This window comes from Eschscholzia californica, unplaced genomic scaffold (genome assembly GCF_041429995.1).
Source record: "Eschscholzia californica isolate CP2 unplaced genomic scaffold, dmEscCali1.0.p SCAF_5, whole genome shotgun sequence".
Lineage (NCBI taxonomy): Eukaryota > Viridiplantae > Streptophyta > Magnoliopsida > Ranunculales > Papaveraceae > Eschscholzia > Eschscholzia californica.
In genome coordinates this window covers 6,299,404-6,317,065 of record NW_028238472.1, presented here as the reverse complement: position 1 = coordinate 6,317,065, position 17,662 = coordinate 6,299,404, and the positions used below count along the sequence as shown (strand labels likewise).

Below are 17,662 nucleotides of genomic sequence, written 5' to 3'. Positions count from 1 at the left end.
TTTTTTTTTGTTTAGAAGCATTCTTGTTGGGAAGATCCGTTTTATTGTTTGTTATATGTGAAAGTAATGAGTTTTCTACAATTCATGTGAAATACCGGACGGGCGGACGACTATATATTCTTGGTTGCTAGGTACTCATTCTTTCATGTAAGACTATTCTCACACGCTCCCTCACGTGTGACATTCTTTGATCCAAACACGTTTTTATTTTTCGGGTGACGTGGAGCAAGTGTGGCTTTTTTCAAGCCTATCACTTGTGGGCCTAGCTCTGATACCATGTTAAGTTTATGATCATCCAACTCAAAATCAATTGGCAATGAGCGGAGAGGACCTAGACCTTATATTTTTGGTTGCTAGATACTAAATCTCCCATGTGAGACTATTCTCACACCCTTAACTCTACTTCTTCGTTAAGTTTGTAGGTAGTCTAAACCTAAACTTAATGGATGAGTTTATAGTCATCCAACTCAAACTTAATATTTCATGTTAAGTTTGTAGGTAGTCTAAACCTAAGGTAAATTCTAAGTTATTATTCTTTCAGATATATTGTAACCAGTAAAATTTGAAACAGACAGATGAAGTTAGTGTTAAAATCAGACCCTCCGCTATGTTGTTTTTTTTTTTCTATTTTGAGGGACCAAAAAATATCCAAAGTAGGAGCTCTCTAATGTGTTGGGTTCATCTCGCCGAGTGTTTGAATTTAGATGTAAAATTTTGATATATTAAGGTTTGAAATTGGGTAAAATTAAATGTAGTAAGACATACGACCAGGGGCGGACCCACATAGGGGCACGTGCCCCCACGGCCCATGGTTTGGTTGGTGTTGATTCTTAATAGAAGTGAAAAGATATATAGTAATAACTCCAGATGTTTTCTACTAAAGAGCAGTATGTGTTGTGGTGTCTAGTCAAGTTGTCCACCATCCTGACCCGGGTTCGAATTCCTCAGGCTGCACCTTTTTTTTAAAAAATTTTCTAATGACTACATTAGGATATGCCCCTTAGTTTGTAATTAGCTATGCTTTTAGTCCTATATTTCTTCATGTTGACCTCCTATTTGTCGATCAGTTCACTTTTTAGTCTTTCTTCATCATAAATTCAAAGACTCCCATTAACATTGTTACAGATATTTTTCTCTATATCATTCGTATTCCTTCTTTTTTTTTATTTCATTTTCTTATATATATGTGTGTGTGTGTGTGTGTGTGTGTGTGTGTGTTTTATTTTCGAGACTATTTTTCTAAAATGAGTTTGTCCACCTTCTTTCCTTAACTTCTTTACAATCCGAATGTGTATAAGATTACTTTTATTGATTTCAATCAAAGTAACTCATAAGACGATAGTGGCTGAATTGGATTCGAATGTAACTATAATGTACAATAATTACTCGCTTTGACATTAAAAGATTTGGACGATTTTCGTTCTAACTAAAAGTGCCCCCACGGAGAGAATTTTCTGGGTCCGCCACTGCATACGACTAGCTCAAACTAAAGCAGTGAGCTTTATTTTAGTAGCACGTCTGCCAAAAGGAAGAAAGGGGTTCCCTCGTTAAACTACTCACCTATTGCTAAAATGGTAACTTAGTGAACTATAAGGTGTTTTTGCACAATAACGTGCAAGTCGTGCGGGCAAATGGGCGTTTAGGGCGCTTTAATAGTGCACTTTGCATTGTTGCAAAAAGCAATTGAAGCCTTATTTTTTATAGATTTGGATCCATCCAAAGATGGATAGGAGGTAGAGATTGTGCCACGTGGCGACACATTAAGAAGACTCAACGGAACGCTAGCAAGGCGCGTGGCACATACACACATCATCGATACAGGGTGCCTCCACCAGATGTAACCCACAAACTCATCCATTGTGTACCTATAAATACCCACCTAGTTCAAGAGTTTACTAATTCGTTCGTTCCTTTTTCTTCTTTTATAAAGTCATGAAATATTCTTAGTATGTCCGGAATACAAAACCTGAATTCAGCAGTACATTCTATACGTCTTGATTCTAAAATAAGAAAACTCAAATGTGTGTAACATTACAAAGAAAGGAATACGAGTTATCTCAGTGGTCAAGTCAGATGCAGATAGTTCTAGTCAGACGATCATAATACATCAAAAAATTCAAACATTTTCAGCATTGTTAAGTACCAACACAATCCTGAAAAGACGTGGTTGAATTCTGAGAGACATACACCTTACAATTTGTACTAATATGGAGATGTAAAAGAGTGAAACAAAGACTATATAATAGATTAAAACAGAATGAGTGACAAACTTGATTGGCGCGCGAAACACTAGTTAGAAACATTATAACTAGTTGACTACGACCTTTATAAAGCTAAAAAAATCTTTAAGAAACATTTAAGTTGGAGCAGTTAAAGTGTGAAACTAGAAGTATTTGACAGTACCATGATTAAGTCAACCCAGATCCTAGGTCGAAGTTAATTGTTACATTCCTGAAAACGATTTTCTTTGAAAAACCTTGGAGAACTTCAATACTTTATAGACACAGAAGATTCCCGGTCTTTTAGGGTATTTTTCTTTGTCAACAAAAATACACTTCCTAATGAGATTATCTTCGAGGTGCCAATGATGCAAGAGGAATTTCTTCTTTGTAAATGAGAATTATTATATTTCTATTTTTGTAATTAGACTTTCTAATTCTTGTTTACTCCGTTATATTAATTCTTTCATTTATAAAGATCTATAAATACATGTTCAATGGTCAATAAAGAACACATTTGATTCACCACATATCGGTTCAAGAGTTATTAATATTTTGACGTTATTATTTTCACGGGGCTCAAATTTAGTCACCATCTTTGACTTCGACAAAGAGGTGAACTCCAAATCCAGACGAAGGTATGGTCGCCATACCTTCAAATCTGGTTTCCAAACCTTTTCGGTTTGGAAACCATTCCCCTTCCCCAGAGATGACAAAGAGAGAGATGAGAAAGGAGAAGAAATTTTTTCCTTTTGAAGTTTGAAGATCGTATGAAAATTTAGTCGGTCGGCGACCTACGTCGGAGAAGATGATGAGGTGTCGAGAGAGATGACGTGGAAGTGATGAAATGGAGGAGGGTGAGGCTTTTATGTTTTTAACATTTTTTTTAGAATCGATTCCCTTTTAGTCCCCCTAAAGTTTCCATTTTGACACTCAAGCTCATTCTCTAACCTTTTTAGGAATTAACATATATTTGAAATAGAGAGAAAAAAAGGAGATTAGATAAATCAGAAGAATAATTATGACGAAAGAAAATGTTAACCATAAAAGTTAATTGACGTTGTTAACAAAAGAGGGTTAATTTTGAATTGATGAAAAATATCAGTCAAACAAGAAGTCGGTCGCGAAGTAGGGGACAAAAAAACTATAAAAGAATTAGAATGGAGGTCGATCGTCAACAAATTGTCAGTTGCCTGTAGGCGGGCGAGTCAAACGTTGAAAAATGAGACATTGAGAAATACTTTTGAAACAAAGATAAAAAAAGAAAAAAAAATGGCTATTAAATTTGACTAATGGAAATATGATGTTGAGAGCCAAACCAAAATGTTTGACAAACATAGAAGCCAAACTCTTTAGATGGTCACTTAAGGGCAAGGGTCGGCTCTGATGGACAAGTGAGCAAAGTCTCTCTTTGAAGTTTGAACCCCAGGGCCTCACAAGAAGAATAAGCAGAAAGAACTATGGGGCCCCAATTTTGATTATTTTCTTTCAAAAATATTTCTCGTGAAAACTGCGTATCCACATTCTTAGAACTCGTTTCGGACCTCCAAAATCTTAGAGCAAGACCAGCTTAGGGGCCAAATTGATATTAGTCCTATTATTAGTGATGATAATAAAACATCCCCAATCATATTCATGGGTATTCTCCCTTTACATTATCAGTTCATGAATAGAAGTTGGTTTGCAAATTTCATCTCAACCCCTATGTGTAGAAATGAATTTGACCAGTCAAAAGGTATGAGAGAGAAGACCAAAAAAATTTGGTAGTTTCATTCTGCAGGAGCAACTGCAACTAACAAGGATATGCATAGACTCTGAATAGCAGGAAGTTGAAAGGGTTTCTGCCCTGTCCAAAATTGTTGAGAGAAAGAAAAAAAGTTCCCATTTTAAGGCCAACACAAGTACTGGGAAGGAACTGTTACTGATCCATAAAGATGGAAGGACAACTCAATATTGATTTTTCAGGTGTAGCTTTATGAATTTAATGCCTAACTAAAAGATTACTCACTTTTGAAATTAAAGTTGAAGTGTCCAAAATAATTTACAAAATTTTATAACATTTTATAAAGTTGTTAACTAGTTGTCAAAATGGATTTTAATTTCTGATTTTTGGTACAAATACTGGTTTGATATATCAATTAATTGATTATCTCACGGATTTCACCTTCGCTCGGAATCGAACTTAGAACCTCAAGGGTTTTAAAGGTTATGTCAACATCTACGGCCACTTGGACAACTAAATGTTTACATTTATCTATCAACAATTGAACTATTATTTCATTCAAAAGTATTTATATCTAAGTTTGGTCTTATTCTTATTTATTATCGATTGCTCCAACAAATAGAAATAACTGGTTGAACTGAAAATAAGCGAGCAAAATATTGTCGAGACCAAACTTTACCCCTACTAGAATGGATTTACTAGAAATTATAGGAAAAATCAAGATAAAAATTAAGGGAGGAGGGTGAAAAGCATGGCATGCATTTCCCAACTTCCTTGTGGGAAGAGTAACTGCAATAAAGCATGAAAATATAAAGAGTATGTTTACACCAAGTTGGGTAAAAACCATGTGATATTCATTACCTTCCTAATTTCATTTGGATATTCATATGAAAATTAAACAATTTCTCATTTATTTTAAAAATATCAAATAATTAAGAAAACTCTTCTTACTCCAGTCCTAACACCCATGAAATTATTATTATCTTTGACTTCACATTCTTAAATAAATTATTAAGAATTTAACGATATTAAAATTTACTATTTAAGTGACTCAGACGTATACTAACCTAGGTTAATCTTTTAGTAGACTTATCTGGAAATGTTGTATTTATCTCTGTTTTTAATGAATGTAATGCACTAGTTTTGGGTAACTTATATCAATGTCATTCCATATATCGAGTGATCTATATAGACCAGTAAACTTTTTATTTCGTTTAAGTAAAGTGATCAGACACAATATCTAGGGTCATCTAACGGCCATGACTCAAAGGAATATAGAAGGTAAAGAAAATTATCCTAGTCTTTCATCAACTTTGTGTGAAATAATTTATTTTGTGTATGGAGTAATATTTTAAAAGAAGATTTTTTGTTTCAAATATAAAGCTTAATTAGGTTAATTTCAGTTAACCAGTTTATAGTAATGAAACTGTATAACCAATTCTCTTTTTTTTCTTACTGTTTGGGACCCACTTTGTTTGATTGAATCATTGTCCCAAAAATCAACTGTAACAGAAACTTTTCACTTTTAAGTATGTGAAAAAGCAAAAGTACTGGAGTTTTATTTTGACACTATTTTCTCACTTTAATACAGAAATACCCCTCGTTTATTTTCATGGCCAATTTTGGGATAAAGCACAAATACAAAAGGAAAGAGTATGTTATTTAACTATTTTTATGGAATTGAAACCCTAAGTTTGTTTAGTTGATGCCTAGTTGGTTAGAATAAAAGTAGTTAATGTTAATAAAACATGCGTAATCGAGCTCAATAGCAATAAGCCCCAGCTTCCAGAAAGTGAGGCCGACCAATACCAATTAATGTTAATAATATATGCGTCGAGCTCAATTCACGTTGTTTATATACGTTGAGACAGATGAGTCGACCAACCTCCAGAAAGCGAGTCAGACCAACCTCGAGAGGTCAATACCAATAAGCCCCCATATGCGTCGAGCTATCTGATGATCTCCACTAACGTGGCTTTCCCCAAAACCACGGTTAAAGATGCAGACAACCAAGAGATCACCCCGCAAGGCCGCAACTAGCGTCCACTGAAGGGATGACACACGTGACTCGCGGGCTTCGCGCGAGCTAACTCGTGGGGTTACATCTGCATCTTTTCGAGCATAGTCACATCGTAGTGGTTCTAAAGGACCACCATTGGTCAAATCTCCCTCGACATCTACATATCCATCAACTGTCTAATTGAGGCCTATAAAGACGTCGTCAACGGTCTAATTGAGGTCTTTAAATCCCTACGATCCTCGCCAAAACGTTACCTATAACACCTCTTTGATCAGCTCAACGCCATTAAAACAATTAATTCTCTCGCCCTATATAGAGGTGGACGACTCCCGAGAGAGGGGGATTTGCCCCAGGCTCTCATTTTTCCCCTATCTCGAGCATACTGTGATTCAATTTTTCTTTCAAGAGGAACGCTCCTTGCAATCACCACCCCTCGTCACGTATGTTGATTCCTCTCATTCTCACTTTCAACGAGGGGCTATTAAGAAATATCTGATCACCATTAACACCTATCTCTTATAATCGTTGGACTCCCGTCCACTTACTATACATTAAACCATCTCGTAGAGCCGAGGCTCGGCCACTCTACAAGCTAGACCAAACTTCAACTACAGTTGTCACTTTCCGTTGCTTTAGTTATTTTCCTTACTTGGTAGATATAGTTGTTAACTAGATCGTCAAAGTCCCTTGACTGACACCTTCCCGGTGTACCAAAGCTTCAAAGTAGACCCGGTTTCTTTCTCTTCTAATTCTTGGTACCGAATCACGTAAAAATTATTAATTACTTTGTCAAGCAGAGGATCAATTAAAATACACATCTTTATTTTTGAAAATTTATTGATTGTGAAAGGGTACTCAAGTAAAAAGGATCTATACAATGGGCAACTTAAAGAATTAGGGTTTCTCAAGAACAATGATGAACAAGTAAGAAAATATGTGTACCTTATATCAGAATACGGATATTATAATACATCTTTTCTTTCTTTTTTCAGTTGGGGACCCAATTCTGATAGGAATCTCACAGTAACAACTTCCCTTCAGCCTGTGTGCTAAACAGAGATTGCTACCCACACCTCTCTCTCTCTCTCTAACTTTCTCTCTCTCTAAAACAGTTCCCTTTTCCTCTCTCTCTCTCTCTTATATATAACACATCAAAACAGACAAATTTAAACCCATTTCTATAACTCTCTAACAATAACCCAAAACCAATCTTGTCCTATAAAATCTGCAGAAATTTTTTGTGGGTAACTCTTAATTTTTTATGTTGTTATTGTTTCAATATTCTTGAATCAATTTGGGTTTTTCCTCTATTAAGTTCAAGCTTTCAAGCACTGATTCACTGTAATTTTCTCTCTCTAAACTTCAACTCAATTTCATCACTTAAATCAGTCAATCAAAATTTTCAATTTTGTTGATTTTAACTTCTTTTTTGTGTTTTGGTTTTTTGTGTTTTCATTAACTGATTTAGACAAAGACCCAAACTTCAAGGAGAAACATCACCATCAAAAATCATGTATGATGAAACCCATTACTTTGATTCTCATGATCCTCACTCCATATCAGTTGGAGGTGGAGGTGGTGGTGGTGGTGGTGGTGATGGTGGTGGTGGATCTTCTTCCGTTCTCTTTTGTCCTTCTCAAACAATCCAAAATTCTTCATCAACTCAACCAATACTACTTGAAAATGATCATCAAAATATTGAGTTATCAAACCACAATCTCCAAAACCACTCAAACGAATCGGGTATCGTCCCAAACACTACTATGGATTTTGAACTAGAACAAGAATTCAATACTCATTTGATGCAAGAAGTACTAGTTCATCATCATCAAGATCCAAACAACTTGGTAGGAACATCCGGAACAAGTTTCGATATTCATCAACCTAATTGGGAAGTTCATCAAGAAATGCAAGAAAATCAAGAAATGAACTCTCACCATTATCATCATCAACTACAACAAGAACAATTTTATCAAGAACAACAACAACAACAACAAATGGAGTTACAAAATAATCTTCAATGTTTCAGTTCAAGTCCTTTTGGTAATCATCAAACTTATATTCCTCCACCGACACCGACACCCGATCTTCTTAATCTATTACACTTACCCATATCGTCTTCTTCGATGATATTACCAAGTTCATCAATCTCATTTAGTAATAAGAATCAACAAATGAATTTTCATACTTCTTCACTAGAAATTTTTGGTAGTAATAGTACTAGTGATCATCAACAAGTTCTTAACGAAAACGGGTCATCATCTAGTATTTTGTTTGATCATAATCATCATTCATCTCTTCATTTAAACAATCTTCCACCACAACCTCCTATTTTTAGAGATTTGTTTCAAAATTTACCACAAAATTATGGGTTGAATGGAGGTGGTGGAAGTAGTAGTAGTTCATTATTTGGTGGTGGTGGTGGTGGTGGTGGAGGTGGGGGGATGATGATGGATGGAGATGGGATAATTGGTGGTGGTGGGTTAAGGCAGTTTGAGAATTCAGTATTGGATTTTAGGAGAGAGATGAATATTAATGGTGGAAGTGGTAGTGGGTTGAGAAGAGGAGGAGGTAGTCATGGAAGAAAGCATTTTACAACTGAGAAGCAAAGAAGAGAACAATTCAATGAGAAGTATGATGCATTGCGTTCACTGGTTCCTAACCCTACCAAGGTATGTACCCACTACTACTACTGCACATATCAAACATTCTCTCTCTCTCTCTCTCTCTCTCTCTCTCTCTCTCTCTCTCTCTCTCTCTCTCTCTCTCTCTCTCTCTCTCTCTCTCTCTCTCTCTCTCTCTCTCTCTCTTATTAGGTGAAGCTTTCAATCTCTTTCTCACTAACCCATACACCAATTCAACTCAAATATATTTATAGAACACTAGCAAGAAACCCAAAACACTTGTCCAACACAAAGTTATGGAAGCATCTATAAAACCCTAACTTCCATCTTCTCTATTCTACATATAATTATAAAATTCACAAAACCCACAAACCCTTCTCATTGATATGGTGTATTTGTGTTTTGGTAACTCATGTTTTTGAGAAAAATCAAAATCATGGAGGATCAAACTCTCATTTCCATCCAAAATTCACAAAACCCACAAACCCTTTTACTTTTGATTTAGTGATTTCTATGTTTGGGTAACTCATCTTTTTGAACAAAAAGAAAAATTAAGGAGTTAAAGGATCAAAATTTTCATTTTGATTCAAATTATGACTACCCAAACATGTTCTAACTAATGTTATTTAATATTTTTTGAACATGATAATGATTTTCCTTCTTTAATTAGTACTTTTCTTGATTACCCATCTCTCTAATTCATCATTATTAACTAAAATCACATTGTTATCTATATTATTACTTTGTAGACTGATAGAGCATCAGTGGTAGCAGATGCAATTGACTACATCAAAGAACTAAAAAGGACAGTTGATGAACTAAAAATACTAGTTGATAAGAAGAGATGTAGTATAGAGAGAAACAAAAGGTTAAAAATGGAACCAATCACAGGAGACGTCGAAAGTTCATCAATGAAGCCTACTCTAAGTACAGTTACCGATCGCGAAAATTCATTTAATGGGCAATTAAGAAGTTCATGGCTTCAAAGAAAATCCAAAGAGACAGAAGTAGATGTTCGAATTATCGATGATGAAGTAACGATTAAGCTCATTCAACGTTCGAAGATGAATAATTTGTTATTGGTATCGAAAATCTTCGACGAACTTCAGTTAGATCTCCTCCATGTTTCAGGTGGATGCATTGGAGATTATTACAGTTTCTTGTTCAACACTAAGGTTAGTGCTTATTTTCTTTTGTTGCATAATTCTCATAAGTAACCTTAGTCACAATAGATAAAACCCTAAACACAAAATCTTGATTTAGCACACTAATTGTGGTTTTCAAATTCTATCTTAACCTAGAAACTTGTTTAGAATTAAGGACCGACTAAGCCCGTAGTTAAAACATTATTGTTCGAATCTAAACTAGTTTAATTTACTTTCACATGATATTGTAGAATATTTTGGCATTCAGTTGTATAACGCGAAGATCTACGATTATTAGCTCGATATCAAATATAACAATTTGAGATTGAGCTCATTGACATTTTTGAGTTTTTCTTGATTATGGGTTTTGTAATTTGTGATGCAGATAAATGAAGGCTCATCAGTATATGCAGGAGCAATAGCTAAGAAACTCATTGAAGGAGTGGATAAGAATTATGCAGCTTTTAAACCTGCAGATCATGGCAACTATTAGGGTTTATAAGACTAGAGATTGATTTAAAGAACTAGATTAATTAATTTTTCTTTTGCCTCCATTTCCAATTTATAATAGGATACTGTTGAATAAATGAGTGGAAGGGATGGACATATTAGGTAGAATCTAAATACTTTTTTACATTAATTTCCTACATCAATTTTTTTTCTCATATTAGGCTTTTAGTATTGCTATAGTTCTCAAATATAATTTTTCCTATACAATCAAGAAAAATGTTTTCTAACCGAAAAAAAAAATACTAAACAAAATAGAAGCCCGCAGCGGTGGTTCGAGAGTCCGTCCGATATTTTCATCACTCCTCGGACTTTTTAGAGTTTGGGCCCAAATCTTCATTACCTCTCTGATTTCTTAGAGTTTAAGAGAAAGAGAGTAACTTCCAAAGAGATAAAGAAGATCAAAGACGCATCGTTCTATGGAGAGATGCATTGTGCTAATATATGAGGGGTGTATAGGGAAGAACAAAGTTGATAGCGGGACCTCCTATTACATGATGTACTTTCCTTAATAGGACAAGGGGGTATTTTAGTCTTTTCATAGTTTGAAAAGACTGAAAAAATACTAGAGTACCCCTTGTCGTATTAGCCACCGAAGCGATGAAATATGTCAGGGAGTACACGGGTAAGTCCCCAATCATTTTTTAAGGGAGAACAAAGAAGCAGTAAAGAAAGATAGAACTATATAATTCTCTCTCTTTTGCTTTGTGTCATTCATGTAGTTTCACTTCTTTCAATTATCTATTTTATCTTATACTTCATTGGGATTTAAGTAATCTTTTATACTAATTTTCTATTTTATCTTGTACTTCATTGGGATGTAAGTTATCTTTTATACTAAGATCTATTCTATGCATAATTTTGTAGCACAATGATAATTAGTTTTTATCTTTAGATATCTAGATCTATTTTGTACATGATTTTATACAAAATCATAACTAGTTTTGAGCTTTAGAGATACAGACTATGTTGTACATAATTTTGAGGCAAAATGATAATTAGTTTTGATCTTTCTAGATTTAGATTTAGAACAATAACTTTGAAGCTGCATAATTTTTTATATAATTTTCCAAAGCTCGACTCATAAATTAATGAATGAAATTCAACTTTTTTTTTTAATTAATTATTGTTTCTCGGGTAACTCGGAGTCCGGTCGACCCGCGTCCGTCAAAGCCCGAGCACTAACGGGCCGCGGGCACCCCAAAGGTGAGAAATGTGTGGTCGGATCAACCGGATATGAACCCTAGTGGACATCAGAAATGTGAGTCCATCCGACCCGAATCTGTAAAAAGACTGCCCGAGCGCGAACAGGCCTGCCCGTTTCCCACGTCTAATTTTGGCTAAATGATCCAAACCAGCCTGGACTAGTGGTGGTGGGTGGGCTGTGGGCATCGTGGATGCTGAACGTTGTGTACGTGTGTAGCATGATATGCCGATGAATGTCCAAGTACGACCACGTAATATGGTCTGATAGACTAAGATCAACCTCCTCGTCCCCTGTTTTTGTTCTTGGTGCGACGATGAATTGATTTGAGAGCATAATTCCATCCATAGATTCCAACAAAGCTTCAACAACTCAGGACACTAGCTGCAACCATCCAAGCTTTGCTTGTTGAATTCATCTTTGTTTGTCTTCTTGATTGATAGATACCCTTTCCTTTCTGGTGCTATTTGAAGCTTCCCAGCTGGTAAGATTTTCTATGAGTTTCAAAAGATAGGTTGTGATGGATTTGGAAATGAGAAAGATGGGGACTTAAATAGGCCTTGCCTAGTTCTGGAAAACTAAAACCAGGGATGTATATTGGGGTGAGAATCCATCTTAGGGTTTCCCAGCCATGGTTTTGAGTGTCAATTCTTGGGATATATATTGGCTGGAGTTCATGGATTAGAATCTCAACAATGTCCTCAATATTTTAGAGGGGTCATGAATCCCATTAGTACAACTCCTAGCTCAATTGGTAGAGCATCCACAAAGCCCCAACCTCCATTCATAGCACAGGTGGAACTCATGATTTATTGAACTTCGAATTATTAATAATATAAATAATGACCTATATGAGTTTGTATAGCCATTAGGAATGATCAACCTTTTATCATGGTTTCTAGTACTATTGGTGGTAGCAGCTAACGGTGATAATGGAAAATGGCAGGGGTGAACAACAGTCGGTTGTTGACCATTTCAGATCAGGCGCACGAAACTAATCAATGGCAATTATACTAAATCATCGACCGAACTTGAGCAAATCGAACTGTCAACTAACTTTGTTCGACCTAGTTCAATTTGATTCGACTGAGTTCGGTTGGTCGGCATGGCCAACATACTCATTTATCCAAATCACACACGAGAAAAAGTGAAATTAAGAGAAAGAAAATGGGAGTTGCAATTTAAGGTCAATTTCTACACTATCATAGATTTGAATCCCAAAATAATCTATTTCTTAGTAGACAAGCCCTATTAAGTATTAATTTTTATTGAATATACCACTTTATGGCTAAAGAGTTCACTCGGTTCATAAGTTCAAAACTTCCAGAAAAACAATAATACTTCCAAATCCACTTCAAAAGCTCAAGAAAAGCATTAATGCTTCAAGATCCCAGTCGGCCACAGGAGGATTTGACTCGATTACTAACTGTAAAACCCTTAGTTAAGCAATAATGACTCTTAAATTTCGCTGTCTCCAGACGTTTCACTCGGGCTATTAACTTCATATCTTTTGCAAAAAGGGTCTCGTCGCAACCATTAACTCCAACCAGAGCAGACAAAATTTCCTTTCCCATCAGTGCACAGCATTGCCATTTACGGAAACTAACCCAACCCGTCATTACAGGAAGCGTTTAAATTAAACTGTAGTCAACTATAATGAATTCCAAGAATATAATTTGCACGCAGCACTAATGGTACAAGATTGACAGAAGAAAAACGTTCAGCCGTGGGTAACCTGTGGTATTTGTCCATGAATTCTGTAGTACAGAATGCACCACTTACCTTTTCAATTGGAGCCCTTTTTTTGCCCAAATACACCGACTGGAATCGACTTAAATTGTCTGCTAGTTATGATCCACAAGAGAACGGATAAATCCTGCATCATATTAGTAGAGATTTTCTGTACCATCATTCAATCGACCAATAATCAATTCAAACAAAAGAAGAAGAGCATCTTTAAACGATATAACGAAACTGAGGTGTCCTGATCTAATCCATACAGCAGAAAGATAATTTTAAATTTAAATAGTTGGAGCCGAGTAATAGTCAAACAGTACTGAGGAAAACTCTTCATTTCTACAAAAAGATTAAACAGTAAGGCAGAAAGACTTACTACGAGCTATGGGCGAAGTTTTCTCATCAACCATTTCTTTCGGATTGAAGCATCCAATGCTAAAAACATCTTTGCTTTCCGTTCGTCTTCTTCTAGAAGATCACAAGCTTCCAATAGAAGATCATCGTCTAAATCAGGTATAGCTTTAAGTTCATTAACCACTTGCTCTAGAGGAGCATTCTCATTTTCTTTCTTTTTATTTGCTAGCATTGTAATAGCAGATGCCATTTCACGAAGTGCATCTAGCATTCCATTAGTATCGCCCCTCAGAGATTTTCTTGATTGTTGAGAGGTTAATGGAGTTTGAAATGGTCGCTTCTTGCTCCCATGATTAAATTTATCCATACTGCCATCTGAATCTGATGAATCCTCATCCTGCATATCTTCATTCGGCAGATCATCACCGGATGGAGATACTAATGGAGAGTGTGGGGTACCAAATACTCCTACCGAGATGCTTCTTGAGTTCATACCTTGCCCTGAATTACAGTATCTGTGATCGATACTAGAATCTCCAAATATCAACGACAAACTATTATAGTTTGGGGCGATTTTGGTTCTAAATGATCGCATTTCAGGGTGATCCTGCGAGTAGTAATTTAACGTAAATTTCTAAGAAGGATAATCACTGCACCGAATATGACTTTGTTCACCCATATCATGCAAGTGGTAAAAATGCTAGCAGTGGATAGTGAGCAGAAAGAGTGTGTGGCTGGGTCCACCCACTCTTAACATGAACTGACGAAACCCCACCCTACGAGTGGCGGTGACTTGAAAAAGTCAAGACTCAAGAGACATAGGTTACCCAAAAGTAAGATCTTGCTTAAACCTTTCAAGTCTCTGGTTTTGTTACGGTGGGTTCTATCACCCACATGTTATAGTTGGTGCACGAGATCAATCGGTACTGATTTAATGCATAAAATGAACCATACTTGTTGGTTAGGTAAAACAAATGTACCTTGAGATAATTGTCCCAAACAGTATCATCGGCCATCACCAATTGCCGTGTTTCATCCCAGCAAAACCCATCGTTGCTTAAAAGAACGTCCATTGCATTGTATTGAGTCCGCAGTTTCTTGTAGCGGTTCTTCAGGACTTCTTTATCTAGCTGTGATCCGAATTTTGTGTTGAATAACTCAAGCATGAGCGACCATGCTTCTCTGTGAAATGTCTTCCCAATTTTATGACCTTTCTGTACATGTTCTATCATGATTTCGATGAAATAGTTATCCATGGGTGGTGTCCAATTAGTCTTCGAACAATCAAAGTTGGGGGTTGCTTGGTGATCCACTACTACATTTTCTGTAACCTATAGAGGACAAACATTAAGCGTATAATCCAAATATATTAAGGTCTATAGTTCCCACTAAAAAGTAACAAAAGATTGTAAATTGAAACAAATAATATTCAGAAGGTGATAGTATGTACGGACAGGTCTGGTTCGTAAACCACATAAAATTCATTGTTTTGATAAGGACAAACAGTGTGGAATCAATAAATCACCAATGTTTGAATAATAAGTATAATTAGAGTATTGTATCTCAAACCTCCTTTCTAATTACGAACGGTTAATATTGGTCGAAAGCTTACCACACCAAGATCTTCATTTGTATATGAAGTAGCTGGCGAATGTGAACTTCCTGAAATTCCATCCTTTGCCACTTCTGGATTACCGATGTAGAAGTTCGAATTGTTCTCCAACTGATTATATCTCCCATTTGAAGGTTCATTCCCATATATCACACACAAATGATTATAATTTGGCAAGGTTTTAGTCCTGTATGATCGTTGACCGGGATGAGCCTGCAGATAATAAATATGAGAAAATTTGCTAGCTCGTTCAAGCTTAGAATATTAGGTTAAACATAAATGCACCTTTAAGTAAGCATCCCAAACTTTATCATCAGCTGCAATCATTTGACGAGATTCATCCCAATGAAATTCAGGTTTATTAAGAAGCACCTTCATAGCAATATATTGTATCCTCAACTTTTTGGCTCGGTTTCTCAAAACCTCCTTGTCTAATTGTAACCTGAATTGTGTATTGAACGCAAAGACCATTTGCCTCCATGCTTTTTTGCGAAATACATTTCCGTTTTTATTACCTTTATGAACCTGGTCTACCATGATTCCAATGAAATATCGATCCATTGTTGGTGTCCAGGTAGTTCTTGAACGACCATTACTGATGGGGGTTAAGTTATCAATCCCTTCAAACTCAGAATACCTTTCAAGCAAAAGTAATCATTGATTGATCAAACAAAAATCATGGTCTAATGTAGACACAAGTGACATTTTGTTGACCCACAATTAACATTGGTCAACAAGAAAAACATTGGTCAAGAAAATCCAACACTGTTATGGATGTCAATCCCACCATCATTCTTTCTGCTCAATAAGTTTTTAAGTGAACACCAACTACAAAGTAGGATTTTCTTGACCGCCGCTAAATTGGTTAAAATTTCAGAATTTGCTACTTGCTAGAATTAGCCATAAACACATTTGACGTCAGTAGAGATCCCATCAAACCCACCTCATAGAAATAACAAAAAAAAAAAGCAATACCAAGATAGCTAAGAAGCCTTTCCATATTACAATACCTTACAAAAGCATGTTTTTCCTCGAACCCAGCCATGCTTGGCGAGTGCATGCCTCCATATCCCCCATCAGTTTCTATTCTTGTAATGTCCTCAGTGAAGCTTAAATTGGAAATCAAAGTATTGGATCTTCCATTGACAGTTTCATTGCCATATATCATACACAAATCAAGGTAATTTGGTATGGTTTTAGTTTTGTAAGTTTGCGCTTCGGGATGAGCCTATATATACATATCATATATAAGTACCAGAAGAGATGATCAGACGAAATATATATAAGTAATCAATTTTGAATGTGGGTTGTACCTTGAGATAACAATCCCAAATATCAGTCTCAGCTGTCACCATTTTACGTGTATCATCCCAATTGAACCCATCATGGTCAAGGAGAGTTTTCACAGCACTGAATTGCATCCTTAACTTTTTTGATCGATTCCTCAATACCTCCTTATCCAATTGCAATCCAGACTTCTCATTGAACAAAGTTACCATCTCCACCCATGCTTTTTTGCGAAACGTATTATGTATTTTATTTCCACCTTGAACTTGCTCCATCATAATGTCAATGAAACAACGATCCATTGTTGGTGTCCATTTAGTCCTCGCACGATCCGTACCCAGAGGGGTTTGATCCATATCTTAACAAGTACAAAGAAATAAATCCATCAGGCCCTTATAACCAACCAATTTATTTTTTTGGACATAAAGAAGAACACTAGTCTAGTCCACTCTATGGTTTGTTGTTGTTGTTGTTCCCTAAACTAACATAAGCTTTGAAATAAAGGGGAACCAGCAAAAGTCTTCATGGGCAAAAATCAGGAATTCGTTAATGAATTTGAATCTCTGTAATTGGTTTCAGATTAAAGCAGTTCAATCACTATTCTTTACTGAATTTAATTCTTGGGTAGGACTCAATATTTTTAAGAAAGCAAAGTCTCCCCTTTTACTATATATTTTCTTTTACAAAGTTGACAATGGGGAATTTTTCTGAAAACAAAGACTTGGAAACCCTAATTCCAGTTTTATCTTTCAGTGCCTACTAATTAAGATATGTAATGGTCAAATTCTGAACTTTATCTTGAAAAAGTACTTCCTTAACTGATCTTCAGTTAGACCTAAGCATTCTCAAACATCAATTTCAACTAAAATTAACCTTCTCTCTAAAGCCATACCCCTGGAGAGAGAGAGAGAGAGAGAGAGAATGGGGATTTTACCTTGATATAGATTATAGTGATGGAGAAAAAGGCAGACGAACCGAACAACAAACCCTAGAACCGGGCTGAGGAAGAAACGCCCTTTCGGAGAAGAGGTATCAAATCGAACCAGAAAAACTGTTAAAGAGGAGTCTTAAGATCTGGTCCAACGCTAGGATTTATGGTACTATGAAATTAGGGATCCAAATCCAAATTTCCTAAAGATACACATCAAGGTCGACCACCCTTTGGCTTAGTGGTTGGACACTCACTTCACTCGGCATACTAGAGATTCAAGTTTGACGCTCATGGAAGTC

At 35.9% G+C, this 17,662-nt stretch overlaps 2 protein-coding genes across 7 annotated transcripts; one reads left to right on the top strand and one right to left on the bottom strand.

The window, feature by feature from the left end:
* Positions 1-6,299: 6,299 nt before the first annotated feature.
* On the top strand, positions 6,300-10,396 carry LOC147536605 (transcription factor bHLH91-like). Of its 4 annotated transcripts, none has more exons than XM_086640537.1 (4): positions 6,881-7,303; positions 7,431-8,634; positions 9,336-9,761; positions 10,117-10,396. In XM_086640537.1, exons 2-4 carry the CDS (start codon positions 7,474-7,476, stop codon positions 10,222-10,224), a joined length of 1,695 nt encoding a protein of 564 aa, XP_086496663.1. In that variant the 5' UTR covers positions 6,881-7,303; positions 7,431-7,473; the 3' UTR covers positions 10,225-10,396. The 4 variants fall into 4 exon arrangements, 2 of the variants coding, with proteins under 2 accessions (XP_086496661.1, XP_086496663.1); XR_015225219.1 differs by having other exon boundaries at positions 6,957-7,303; positions 9,336-9,893; positions 9,955-10,396; XM_086640535.1 differs by having other exon boundaries at positions 6,300-8,634.
* A 2,300-nt stretch (positions 10,397-12,696) lies between these two features.
* Positions 12,697-17,662, bottom strand: LOC147536604 (uncharacterized). Of its 3 annotated transcripts, XR_015225217.1 has the most exons (9): positions 17,367-17,649; positions 16,459-16,790; positions 16,156-16,373; positions 15,431-15,782; positions 15,146-15,358; positions 14,514-14,864; positions 13,556-14,140; positions 13,225-13,318; positions 12,697-13,130 (listed from the first exon to the last, which is right to left on the bottom strand). XR_015225217.1 is itself a non-coding variant. In XM_086640533.1 (8 exons), exons 2-7 carry the CDS (start codon positions 16,786-16,788, stop codon positions 13,562-13,564), a joined length of 2,043 nt encoding a protein of 680 aa, XP_086496659.1. In that variant the 5' UTR covers positions 16,789-16,790; positions 17,367-17,662; the 3' UTR covers positions 12,697-13,318; positions 13,556-13,561. The 3 variants fall into 3 exon arrangements, 2 of the variants coding, with proteins under 2 accessions (XP_086496659.1, XP_086496660.1); XM_086640533.1 differs by having other exon boundaries at positions 12,697-13,318; positions 17,367-17,662; XM_086640534.1 differs by lacking the exon at positions 17,367-17,649 and adding an exon at positions 17,325-17,345 and having other exon boundaries at positions 12,697-13,318.

Bases quoted from the DNA above. Each gene is read 5' to 3' on its own strand.
- LOC147536605 (XM_086640535.1), top strand. From the start codon at position 7,474: ATGTATGATGAAACCCATTACTTTGATTCTCATGATCCTCACTCCATA. The intron at 8,635-9,335 runs GTATGTACCCAC...ATTACTTTGTAG, and splicing joins TGGTTCCTAACCCTACCAAG to ACTGATAGAGCATCAGTGGT. The intron at 9,762-10,116 runs GTTAGTGCTTAT...TTTGTGATGCAG, and splicing joins GTTTCTTGTTCAACACTAAG to ATAAATGAAGGCTCATCAGT.
- LOC147536604 (XM_086640533.1), bottom strand. From the start codon at position 16,788: ATGGATCAAACCCCTCTGGGTACGGATCGTGCGAGGACTAAATGGACA. The intron at 15,359-15,430 runs GTGCATTTATGT...TATTATCTGCAG, and splicing joins TTTGGGATGCTTACTTAAAG to GCTCATCCCGGTCAACGATC. The intron at 14,141-14,513 runs GTACATTTGTTT...TACTACTCGCAG, and splicing joins TTTGGGACAATTATCTCAAG to GATCACCCTGAAATGCGATC.